The sequence below is a fragment of the Python bivittatus genome, unplaced genomic scaffold (assembly GCF_059951505.1).
Source record: "Python bivittatus isolate LINGU-HERP-01145 unplaced genomic scaffold, Pbiv_v1 ctg000570_np1212, whole genome shotgun sequence".
Lineage (NCBI taxonomy): Eukaryota > Metazoa > Chordata > Lepidosauria > Squamata > Pythonidae > Python > Python bivittatus.
This window is the reverse complement of record NW_028277097.1, coordinates 13,701,987-13,714,160: the sequence shown is the minus strand read 5'-3', so window position 1 is coordinate 13,714,160 and position 12,174 is coordinate 13,701,987. Positions and strand designations below refer to the sequence as shown.

The 12,174-nt window shown below is 39.3% G+C and overlaps 1 protein-coding gene across 1 annotated transcript in view; it reads left to right on the top strand.

Annotated features, from left to right (window-relative positions):
• The window catches only part of DCC (DCC netrin 1 receptor), a 603,623-nt gene that overhangs the window by 560,130 nt on the left and 31,319 nt on the right, over positions 1–12,174 (top strand). Inside the window, exons 25-26 of the mRNA XM_088152996.1 lie at positions 5,075–5,301; positions 6,647–6,763. Coding sequence (XP_088009122.1) covers positions 5,075–5,301; positions 6,647–6,763 — 344 coding nt within the window. The remainder of the gene's footprint in view (positions 1–5,074; positions 5,302–6,646; positions 6,764–12,174) is intronic.

Sequence of the window (12,174 nt, the reverse complement as noted above, 5' to 3'; positions counted from 1 at the left end):
ATCCTGGCTGTGCCAGAAGGCCTGGGGACGGATGGGGGCTCGCACCAGTGGAGGTGGCTTGTGGGGTGATTGACCTTGTCCCCCCCCCCCGGTCATCTTGAATGTTTTTAGTATTTATGTACAGGGTTTATTGTTTAGATTTGATTTTTATTGGATTATTTATTTAACTATTTATGGGGGACTTTTAATTGTTGATGGGGTTTCTGATTTTAATTGTGAGCCGCCCAGAATCACCCATTGGGGGGAGATGGGTGGCATACAAATTTAAAAATAAATAAACAAACAAACAAACAAATAAATATCATCTCTGCTCCATGCAAAAATCCCTGACAGATTACCATCCAGCCTGTTTTTAAATATCTCCAACGCCACCAATGTCCACAGGCTCTCACTGCCTTCATCAGGATGAAGAAAGCAGTGTCACAGTATTGTGTCATAAACTGTGCCCCTTTGGGGCATATGGGCAAAATCGCGATGCATGTAGAAACATGTAGGGTGGGGCTTGCCCCATAATGCCATGATATTGCAAAAGCTATTTGCATCACGCTTATCCTTACTGCCCACCTCTTGTTGATGCCATGGTACAACCAAGAAGAGTCCTCCACCTCCCAGGGAAGTCTGTTTCACTGTTGAAGAGCTCTTGCCATTAGAAAAAAAATCCTGATGTCTACTCAAGATCTGCATTTTTGTAATTTAAGCCCCCCTTTCCTTCTCCTGCCTTCTGAAGCAGCTTTGAATAAGCCTGCCTCATCTTCTACATGACAGCCATTCAGGTACTTGAAGATAGCTATCATATTTCTTTGCAATCTTCTCTTCTCCAGACTAAACATATTCAACATCTCCAACAATTCCTCTTATCATCTTGGTAGCCATCCTTCAGTGGTGTTCCTAATAAAAAGTATCCTGAAGGCAGAATAAATTTATCCCAGCTTTTATTTGGTCCTAAAAGATAACTGAACAATTCATTAATTAATAGGACTGGTGTAGCTATAAACCAAGAGGAAAGGCTTGCAAGAAACTGTGCTCCAGAAGAACCAGAGCAAAGGCAGGCTTTTTTTACCCAACAGTATGTGCATTTCCCAAAGAAGCAATATAGGTTCAGTGTGGCTTATAATTAGGTATTACAGATACAGACTGTGCGCTATGACGTGCACCATCTGTGCTATAATATGTGCCTCCCAAAATAATCTACATTGTGCTAGAATTCTATGGCAGAAATTCTGGAAATCCTCTGATTTATGAGTTTACATTAAAATAGTTTCCTAGACAACTAGAAAATTTGGAAATCACAGTCATCTTCTCTTGAGTAACGCTTTTGTCCCTGCAGTTTTGATTCCTCTTCTGAGAAAAGCACGCTAACAGCATTTTGTCATCAAATGTAGGATGATAATACTACATGCTCCTCACAGTAATAATGAGTGTTTATGATGTCTTGGCAGAGGAATATTTTATTAGGTAATGCTTCTTTGCGTGGTAATTTTTGCTGTTTTAATCTTGTTTACGTGTGGTAGGACAATAAGCTGCTTGGAATTAGTTAACCCCTGGAGTGGCATAGAAACTTAGTAAAATGAATGAATGAGTTGTATATGCAAAGTTATTACACTGTGATACAAATTGATTCCATACCCCATGAAAACACACGTATAGTTTGTCAGCTTTTCATTTTTCTGGTATGAAAAGTAAAGGTGGGATATTTTTGAGGGAAAAAAATATGCAGACATCCTGACATATACATAAGAAGAGAACATGCTGTAATAAATATTCATAAAACGATAACATGTAATGCATAAAGCCTGATGCCAAATAGTACTGGGGTTAAAGATGCATTTTAATGTATGTCTAAGATAAATATAGCTGTGTGAGAAGTGTAAAAAACAGTAGCTACTTCTACTTATTAAAGATCTTTCTTACTAATGGATGTTGGTGACATCAGAAAATATACATTTTTAAAGAGGAACTTCATGCATTTCATCTATTTCCAGAGGGATTTTTATAATAGTTTTGCATCACCTAGTTAACAAATGACCTCTGTTGAGCAGCAAGCTGGCACCCCCTCAAGCTACTATTGACATTTCCTCTCATTGGACTTTGTCCGTTTATCTTCCCAACATATGCTTTCAGCGTGAAGCTTTATATCTAGCTGGAAGGGGTTGGCAAGTAGCCTCAGCTGGAGCTAATTCTGTTGCCACTTTATGGAGCTCAGCAAAGCAGTCAGTAGGGGAGAATATGAGAAGGACCTCATACCAGACCAAAGATCTACCTGTTTCCTTCCACCACCTATCCCACAGACTTCTCCCATTGTCATCCTTTAGGACTCAAGTTCATGCATAAGGTCCCTCCGACCCTAAGAGATAGAGAATAGTCACCAGGATTAGTAGTTCCTGATAGCTAAATTAATTTTTAAACTATCCGCATTTAACCAATATCATTTTTAAGGTGTTCATGTTGATGACCCTCACTATATTTCTTGGTAAGACATTTCATAATTTGTGTGAAGTATCTCCTTGAAGTCTCTCATCATTCAGCTTCTTTGATGATTTTAGTGATGAATCTGTGTTTTTTTCTCCTCTTCTTCCACCTCTTGCATGTCCTCTCTAGCTTTATAATCTTTATAAGTTATCTCTAGCTTGCCACCTTTCTTAAATTCTCTAAATCATGTCAAACATTGCAAATCTTTCTCCCAGGTGGTTTTCTCCAGCCAGTTCTCCCCACCACCACCACCCATTTTATTTTGTTCCTTTTCCTGCATTTATCTGTTCTCATGAGATGTCCTGATTTCTTCATCATGTTTCCAGATCTAACATACACATTTTATGAAGACATTTAGGTATTGAGAGTATTTTCATAGAAAATTCCATCAGAGTCCCAAGATCCCTTTCTTTCTTAGTGATTACCAGCTGAAATATTGTTACTGGATATACAAGATGCATTTTTTGGCCCAACGTTATCACCTTATATGATTCTTGCTGTTCATCACCAAATTTGGTCTGTACATTTTTCTCCTTAGATACTTTGACAGACTGCCATATGTGTTCATTGCCCACTTTTAATCTCCATCTGATGATGATGTCTAATGTCATAGTGGATTTGTTAATCTTTAAGATGCCACACTGGGATTGCTCCAGCATAGATGGAACCTCCGGAAATAGTTTTGCCCTCATCTAGGCTATGGATGATCAGGCATATTTTCTCCCTGATCCTTAGGGATGGACTAGAGATTTCTTCAGCTCTTGGTGGCTTTCCTTCAGGAGCAGTTTAAAAGTTGCTGTGCAACTTTTGGATATTGAGTATTAATATTCTAGTTCTGTTTCAATTCAGAAATGTAGCCTATGCATTTTGTATTGATTGAGTGAGTGATTATGTGTTATCAAGTGGGTGTTGATTCTTAGTGACCACATAGATATATCTATCTGTGTGCATGATGTATAGTTCTTTTATAGCATGGCATTATCCAGTCCCTGACAAAATAAACCCTTCCTTCTAAGCCCATGATTTCATTAACACCTTGAAAACCTGATAGTTCCTTCTGTCTAGCTGGCCCATCACATGAAACACATGTTATCTTGGAAATACTGGATTTAAACCTCTGATTGGCTATGATAGCAGAGGAATTGCCACTTGGCAGTGGGATGCTGATATCTATTTCCTAGAGATCTAACTCACATTTCTCTGCCTCTCATAGCAGATTCAGGTCAGCTGCTTTGGTCTCAATGGAACAACCTTATTTCCAAAAGTCAAGAACTCATTATGTGACAGCATTCTTTCTTGGAAACAGAGGGTCCTGGTGTCTCCAACACGAGGAAGTACCATTTGCTCTTAGACACCTTTCTTGCTGTCCATCAGGTTTCCTGCCCCACCTGACTTTTAACTAGACAGAGTGTATATAAATAGGTAGAGGGTCCACGTATGTAGGGAAGCTGTTTATGCTGCAAAATGAAGTGTCATCCTGAAGCATCATAACTCCAAGAATGACTTTGGGCCCATGGACTTCATAAGCTTAACTTAAAATTTATGGGTCTCTGCAGCTCAGTGTTTTATTCAGAAGTGGCTGCCTACTTGCCCAAACGAAGCGTAAGATAAGGAGGGATAGCAGAAAGCATCTTGTGGGTGAGGGAAATATCAGGAATCTTTCATTGCATTTGGGCAAACTGGTGCTTTGTAACTGATTGTGCTTTCCATGGCACATATTCTGAGAATGGACAAGCTCTTCCATCAGCCATTTTGTAACAACACCTTTGATGTGTTCTCTAAATTCCAAATGTGCCCACCAGCCTGAGAAAGGTTGAGGAGCATTGGCCTTATTTTTGAAATATACTAAATAACTACATACTGTACCTGCTGGTTTTATAACTGTTTGGGGACTTATTGATTTGGAAAGCTGAAGCCCATAATATCAAAAAAAAAAGGAGGAGGGTTGATAGCTCAGGCTAACGATCTGGTTCCATACTTAAAGGCTATGCAATGTATCAAGTGTTTTTATAGAAGACTGGAATATTATCTTGTATGCTGCATTCAATGCCTGGTTGTATTCCAGCCTGGAACATCTTCCCCATATCACACTCCTAACATGCAGAATGATTTACCACATGGAACAATTTTGATTAAATCCATCCACGCAGCCTAAAAGATGCAGAGATTCCTTTTGTACACAGGCAGTGACTGAGCTATATTGGTGTGATAGGGCTGCATAAGAGATCTAAGAGTCTCAGTCATTTGCACAAGTCTTAACACTTGTCTTTTTCTTCCAGATGGCATCTTATTAGAGCAATGGGTATTGATGGGGTGAGGCTACAGTAAGGGCAATTCATCATCCACATGATGAATTGCCCTTATAGTAGAATTTGGGATCACAGCCTTTTGGGAATCACAATATGGGTGTATGTTCTTCCCCAAGACAGGATAAAGCTTGATCAATTGCTTTTGATCAATGAAGACTGAAATCTTACTCAGGTAAAGCAAAGAAAGCTAATCAGTTATTTACTACATCCACTAAGAACTATGTAGAAATAACAGAATATTTAAGAGATTTAGGGCTTTTGACTTTTCACTCCTAATTTCTTCCTCTCCCCAACAGAAAGCGTGCTACTCATAGTGCTGGCAAAAGAAAGGGCAGCCAGAAAGATCTCAGACCTCCAGATCTTTGGATACACCACGAAGAGATGGAAATGAAGAATATTGAAAAGCCATCAGGCTCTGATCCATCAGGAAGAGTCTCACCAATACAGAGCTGTCAAGAAATCACTCCAGGCAGCCACAGTCAATCTGAAACCCAGATGGGCAGCAAGAGTGCCCCACAGTCTGGTAATACTGCTCCTTACTCTATGTAAAAAGTATAAGTCCACACCCTTATACAATCCCTAATGACTTCCAGTGAAAAATTATGCTAGAAGCAATTATGGTATTTCCTCCATAAGTGCATATCAACAGGGGATGCTGTAGGTATTGCATGACAACCAGAGCCTAAGAACCATTTCAAGTTCACCAGCCCTATATAGTGGTCAGATGAGGAAAATACACCTCCATGTGATGTTGACTTTTATGCCAAATGTACCAGTCCCATATCAGTTTGATGGCAAGTAATATTTTCCCAACCTTGCTAACAACACACAGCAGAGGAAATGTTCTGGAACAAGGCATTTATTCATAAAGTTTTGTTGTTGACAATGGTCCATTGATTAGTCTGTTTTTTTTTTCTCTGGATATATGTTGTGTTGTCATGTTTAATACCTCTGTATTTTGTAAGTACTTGTGTGACTCTGGACAGTAAGCTTATAAATCAAGGATCAGTAATTTTTTTCAACTTAAGAGCAGTTGGGCTTCCTGCCAACCATGGTCAAAGCCGTAGCCCAACTGGATGGAGTCACTGCTGATATTGCCTATCACCATGTTTACCTCATCACCCAACCCCATTAACCAACAACATCTAAACATGCACACATTTCCCCATTTGAACACGCTTTCTCTTACATCCACACAAACTCTCATACACTTTACTAGATTGTTGCCACTTCAAGGCCCCAAGAATACAAACTACCATGAAGGGCACAGCTGCCCCGAGCTTGGGCTTTGCAGAGGTAGGACATTCTACAAGAACCGAAGAGGAGTCCTGAGAGGGGTTCAGATCAAGGACCATTGAGTTACAAGATGGGTGGCCATATAAACCTTTTCAATAAATAAATAAAATCGCACAGAAGGTTGAATGCTGACTGGAGCAAATGATTAGCATATGAGAACTTGATCATTCTTGCAGTGGAATTTTTGCATGAACTTTAAGGAAAGCTAGTACCAAACCATGTCTTTTGACAGACGATCAGTGTTTCTGCAAAGTACTTTTCATTGCAGCTGTAAGACACATGACTAAGCTGTCACACAAATTTATAGAAATAAATTAGCATTCTAAGTCAATTGTGAGAAAATGAGAAGCAGTTCATTTGATTCCGAAGTGGTCCTTATTATTTTCTGTGTTACTATTAAGAAGCAACGTTGACTTCTTAATTTTTAATTAAGAAATTTTTAAATTGGGAGCTATGACAAAGCATGCCCAACTATCTTGTCCTGAGACTTTCAGCTCACTGGGAAGCAGGGAACCAAGGAGCTTGGCATTTGAATTGCCCATGCATTTAAGCTTTGCCTTGTTTTCTTTCAGTTCCTGACACAGAAGAAGTGGGAAGCAGCATGTCCACGTTGGAACGCTCCCTCGCAGCCCGACGAGCGACACGTGCCAAGCTCATGATCCCAATGGACTCACAACCCAGCAATCCTTGTAAGCGTAGCACCCACCATAACATTCAGACAGAAATGCTATTGTGTTGTCATGTTGCTCAATAGCTCTCCTCATTCTGTCGGATAGATAGATAGGTTTACAAGGCTGTCTTCTCCTACGTGATTCTCTCTACCTCCTTGGGTCTTCAGTGGAGATCCTATCCTAAGTCATGCTGGTGAGTGAGGTACAGCTGATGGGTATGCAGTATGGAGCAACCAACTTCTTAATTACCCACCACCACAATTGCTCATGGACTCACCTAAGAGGGAATCATGCCTAGGAATGCTGCATGGAGATATCAGGGACTATGGTTGGTTTTTACCTGGAGGCATTTTCAGGGCTCCCACAAATTGATTGCTACCTGAGGTTACAGAAAAAAGTGATGTCTTTCTGCCACCTACCTATGAAAATTCAAAATGCATAGTATCCAAAACTAGCAAATCTATGCTGGCTTCCTAGGTAGAAAATCCCAGTAATGCCTCTTCAATGAAGGTTTTTGTTTTTTTTAAGTCTACTAAATAAATAAAGAACAATTTGAAGACCTTCCCGGTTTCCCTAGACCAGCTGCCAAAGATGTCTCATGTTTTTTAATGCTATGGCCACTTAACACCTATTTAGATGCAGACTCAGACACAGGAAGTTTTAAAAAAGCAATTGGCCATACAAACTTCAGGGGGCAGAAGGATTCATTCATCTACTTATGTCCAGAGTTTATAAACTGCTCCAATCAGACCAATTCTGAGCAGTTTACAATTCCCCAAATCTTAATTTGGATCAAAAGCAGATAAGATGAATATAAAAGATAAATATAACATCAAGAAATGAAGAAAAGCATAAAACTGATATATGAAATAATTTCTATGGCAATCTCTTGGTCATGTAATTTAGAGTCATATAGCTAAATAGTTCAGCCCCTCCACCCTGGCTTCCTTTTTGGAGATAAATCAATCTCACAAGAGATAAATGGAATCAAACTTTATTAAAATAGAAAAAACAAAGATAGGATGTATGAACCCCAATTTATAAAAATAAATGCAATATTCTCAGCAGGCCAAAACATAGTGCTGTCTGCTACTGTATAGTTAATGAGTTAGGACAGGATTTCTGCTTCTAAATTAGCTCACAAGAAGTTAATAAAGAGAAAAATTCAGTCTGGAAAACAATCTGAAATTATACAGAATGGCCTTAAGTGTGCAAACACATAAGAAGAAGAAAAGACAGTGAAGCTTAACCAACCTACACAGACAAAAGGAAACTTAACCAGACTTCTGACTCAGATCATTACCTATTTTTTAGAGATAATCTGAATTCCAAATAAATTCTCCCATAGGGTAATTTCTAGCCATTTATCGGAACTCTTGGAAAGAGGGTACATCCCTTTGTTTTCACAGCTCAGGTACAACAGTTTCTCGCTCCACTTTTCTGGAGTTCTATCTTTGATTTTTAAAAGAACAAATGCTTTTCTTTATAGAAGAAGGGAGGGATCGAGGAAATCCAAGTGTACGTGCTAAAGCCCATGCCTTAGAGAACATATGTATTCACACTGCAACGATATCTGGCATTTAGGTAGGCAGAGAGGCTGCAAATATGAGGAATGCAGGTTGACTATTCACAACACAAAACAAAACAAAAAACAAAACAAAACACCTTCTGAAGTACTTGGAAAAGCTGTTAGTAGAAGAAATTCAGCTTTCTCTTCTAAGTATTATCTGCATTAAGGATCAGGGTACCCACACTTGATTTAAGGCTCTTATCTAAAAATGAAATAAGGCCTTCAGGTTTGTTTACAAGGTAAGAACAGTTTCATCAGATATTATTTTAATAAGGTAACCCAAAAACCCTTCCACTAACCCACAAAGACAAAATTGTTCTAAAATTGGCTAAGACAACTTGTGATCTACTAGCTAACTGTGCAATCACTCCTTACGCATCATGGCTGGAAGACTTTTTACATTGTTGGAAGCAAATTGTAAGCACTTTTTTTCTCCCCAATCCTGCTTTGGGATTATTGAAAAGCAATGGATAGGCAGGATAGAAAAATAGTATTTTATAGAAATAGAGGTATAAAAAACTTTATATTACATTATAGCTTGGGTCAATCTTCCTAATCTGATGACCTCCAAAATGATATTCCTAGAGGGCACCAGGTTGAGGAAGGCCAATTTGGCAGGTCATAAGCAGTATGGAATTAATGTAAATGTATAATAAAGGGGGAGAAGGATACAGTGATCATATAGCTGGACAAACCACAATGGCAATAATTTGAAGTACTTGCCAGCATCAGATCATTAATTAAAGTGCAATTATCAGACATTAATAAGGATATAATTGGCCACCCAACAAGGAAAGGCAGAGAATTTCTTCCACAGTAGGTAGAGTGAGGACAAGAATCTAGATGGTGCTTCTTTAAAGTGTGGGTGAAGAATCACACTTGTGAATGTTCCCCATATGTAACTAGCAGGCAAAAAAAAGAAAAAAGAAAAAGTACCATACATTGGTTACTTCAAAAAAGCTAACAAACAACCAAAGCAATCAATTCTGTGGCTGATTGGCTGGGTGACTGATTTTCCAGTGTATATGCCATTCACTTCCAAATAGCTTTGGGGAGACCAAACGTTCACCTAGTTCAGAAACCTTTTTCCCAAAGTTCAATTCCTGTGTCCCGTTTTGTTACCCCATAATAACTGTTTGCTGGCACACTGTCAGGGAAAGAGTGAAGTCCCATTGAGTCATCATTGTGCAGAGCCCTTGACAGACCATTGGTGTGTAGATTTCTCTGATGGATTTGTAAAGCCATCACAATTAGAAGGCTCTTTTCACATCTCGTGGGGTGACTTCTTTAAAATGAATCATGAATGTTGGAAAGAAAGGCCTCCCTACTCCATGTTTCTGTCCTGGATTTCCTGCCAGTTGCATCAACAAATTTTGATTCGCTATGCAGCTCACAGCATGAATTAAACATAACAGGCTTGAGACCAATAGCTCACAGTGGAGATTTTAAAGAAAAAAGTAAAAGAGGCAGAGGAAATGCAAACTGAATCAGTAAGATTTTTTTCTAAAAATGTACAAAATAACTTTGACAATCATAGTAACTTTTAGCTGTCATCCAAATACCATCAAAAAGACTACCCAGATGTGAAACAAGTGTCATATTCATGCAAAGGGTTCTGATTATCGAAAGGAAGAGCCTGGAAATCTAATCTGCTTTTCTAGACTATAATTGTTTGTAAAAGCAGAATTTGTAATTGGACAATATGAGTTTGTGTCTTCATTCACTTCTGCCACCATAAATCAGCCAGGCTACCACTGAGCCTGTCATGAGAGAAGGCTGTGACACTCCATGGTGGCAAACTTATTTATCCATTTGTCAAGTAAAAGTCCCAGGGCTAGTCTGTAGACAGCTATCAGTTATTTTAAGTGATGATCTTACCCCTTTTCTGTGCATACACACATAGATGCACAGACACTTTCTCAAAAAGAATGAATCATCTTGCTTATTCCTCCACATAAGTCTTTATGTACCATAGTTTCAAAGGCTATGTGTGAATATCCTTTACTTAGGCTTCTGCTTTTCAAAAGCAGTTGATAACACCCTGCCCACCCCCCAAAAAACCTGTGGGCAATTTGTACTTGAATTTAGCAGCAGGGAGGAATGTCAGCCTTCATTTTCCTTTGGAAATGCAGATGGGCAAAAGGGATAGAGAGGAAGCAGATCCATTAGAATATATTCAGGCTAGGAGTTGTTAGCAAAGAATCCCACCAAGATTTGGAGTTTTCTAATCTGAGTATAAATGCTGCAGATTCACCAACCCGTTCAGTAAGTTATGAACCTAAGTAATCACAGCCACGAAAGGTGAGGGAAAGGACCTGACTGGATGTGCCATTAAATTAATTCTACGGGATGAATAAAATGTGCTTAAAACTTTGACTTCAATCCATTTGAGCAAGATCGCTTTGATTTTAATATACATCAGATGAGCCATTGTAATTTGGATCAGCTTTACAAAATGTCATGCCTTCCTTTATGGATGAGTGTCCTGGGGTGCGGGGTTGGCCTCTGAATTAGGAAGAAAGCACTGCCTCCCTGAGAATGAGGGACATAGATGGATGTGTTCACTGCTCTCAGTAAGTACAGGAGCAGGACTAGGTAGGGGAGGGGTTCCTCAACTTCTGGCCTTTAGTGCAATCTTAGTGTACACACCTCCCCTAAAAATCCAAACCCCAAAAGGAACACAAATGAACAGTGAAAACAATGCAATGAAACTTTGGGAGAGGTGGATTTATTGTAACAATAGAACAAAAAGATTCTTCACACTTCCCCTGGACTCTGTCTGCACCTCCCCAAGGGAGGCACACCTCACAGTTTGGGAAACTCAGAGGTTGTCAGGCTCAGCCCAAGAACAACAATGAGGCAGTCCAGTCCAGTATAGTTCCTTTATTAGCTTACACCCTAAAGGCAGAATCTCGCCAGTCTAAACCTATGCTAAAGCAACTAGTGGATATACCCTGTGAGACTTTAGGGAGGGGCTAGCCTAAGGCTCTTCTTCTTCTCATGGTCTTGTTGGGGCCTGAGAAAGTGCTGGCTTTGTACCTTCTCCTGGAATGCCCTTCCTCCCTCCTGATAGTCTTGATCTTCCATCCAGTATCCTCCTCGCACATGCCTCCATTACACCAGTAGAGCTAGTAGTGGATTGACTACTACTTCAAAACCTTGCTGGCTCTTGTTGGCTGAGTTAACACTACAAGGGAAGCCCAGTAGGGACCATTGCTAGACTTGATACCGGTAATTTTGCCCTTCATGGAACAACATATGGTATATTCACAGTGGTGCCTCAATGACTCTTAGGTCCTTGGTTATGGTTATCTATGTGGTTGCTAAGAGCTGACAATGAGTTGAAAAAGGGTTGATGGCACATAATCAATCAATCAATCAATCAATCAATCAATCACTCCTTGGTTATGATCTATTAATTAGAGTCAGAGTTGATCACACTGTGATGTTCATTTGGACAAATAGAATTGTTGTTGCGATGATGATGATGATGATGATGATGATGATGATGATGATGATGATGCGAAAATGGAAAGGCCAGCTTGACAGTAAATACCAAATGTGCCAAGATACGTATGAAACAGTTGATCATATAGTATATTAACTGGATACAGCAAAATTGCACAGATTGATTACAGAAAAAGGCATTATCAAGTTGGGAAAATACTACACTGACATTTATGTGAGAGGTACAGATTTACAGCCAATAAGAATTACTGGAAACATGAAATCACAGAAAAAGTCCTTGAAAATGACAACCCCAAAGTTATGGGATTTTAAAATTCAGACAGATTGATACCTGGAACATAGCATACCAGACATTACAGCCATTGGAAAGTACCATGTTTAGTTCATTGCT